The sequence below is a fragment of the Elephantulus edwardii genome, unplaced genomic scaffold (assembly GCF_000299155.1).
Source record: "Elephantulus edwardii isolate Elephantulus edwardi_28Jun2011 unplaced genomic scaffold, EleEdw1.0 scaffold00661, whole genome shotgun sequence".
NCBI classification, from domain to species: domain Eukaryota; kingdom Metazoa; phylum Chordata; class Mammalia; order Macroscelidea; family Macroscelididae; genus Elephantulus; species Elephantulus edwardii.
This window is the reverse complement of record NW_006400411.1, coordinates 22,341-23,210: the sequence shown is the minus strand read 5'-3', so window position 1 is coordinate 23,210 and position 870 is coordinate 22,341. Positions and strand designations below refer to the sequence as shown.

The window sequence follows — 870 nt, the reverse complement described above, 5'->3', positions numbered from 1 at the left end:
AGGCTCCACCTGTGGAGGAGCAGTGCGGACCCTTCTCCCTCCAACACCTGGGGGTGCACGCGGCTGCCTCACAGCCACAAAGTGCTTCGTCATACTGTGTGCATGTACCTCCCCACCTCTCCCATTCTTTACGAACCCAATCATTATCTCTTGGGTTCATCCCCACTGGTTCCTATCCCACAGTGGGAGAGTGAGGGGGGTCTTGCAGAATAACTAAGAGCAACTTAGCGGGGGGTGGAGGATGGCAAATAACCGTTTGCTTTACCACACTCTGATGTGAGAGTGAAGACAGAAGTCAGTCAGGGCAAAGTAAAGGGCACATCTGGATACTGGGAGTCTCAAGGAAGAAATTGTCCCCATCAGGTTTAGATAAATCAATGTGCCAAGGTTGGGGGGGGAGGGGAAATCAGCATTTCAAACACTATTAAATTTCAAACTTCATCCAAGACTGCTCAGATTCAGCAGTAACAATCTAGATCTTTCCAGGAAGTGATGGTAGGGCCCCTGGCATTCCTCCTGACAGCCCAGTGTTGGGCCCGAGAAGTATCTGCCTCTGTTGCATTTGCTGCTGCTGTTCCATCTGCAATTTCTCTGTTTCAAAGACAACAGGAAGAACAAGGATCATAAAGGAAGTGGTTCCAATCCACAAGTCTGCCCTGGAAAATCTGTACATCTTTTGAGCCACAAAGAGTGAGAGATCAAACGTGGCTCCGGCTGCAGACCGGACTCTCTCCGGGAACATCTCCGTCAGTCCCCATAGTCTCTCCGACAGAGTCTCATCTAGCTCGTCATCGTCGTCCTCTTCCAGCTCCTCTTCAGTCTTCTCGGCGTCACCTTTCGGGAGCAAGTCGTCCGGTGACACCGGCGCCC

At 51.5% G+C, this 870-nt stretch overlaps 1 protein-coding gene across 1 annotated transcript; it reads right to left on the bottom strand.

Moving 5' to 3' along the window:
- Positions 1 to 459: 459 nt before the first annotated feature.
- LOC102849905 (mitochondrial import receptor subunit TOM22 homolog) lies at positions 460 to 868 on the bottom strand (the record flags this gene model as incomplete). Its single annotated transcript, XM_006903410.1, has 1 exon — positions 460 to 868. A coding segment is annotated over one exon (396 nt), but the record flags the coding sequence as incomplete, so codon positions are not given.
- Between the last annotated feature and the right edge of the window lie 2 nt (positions 869 to 870).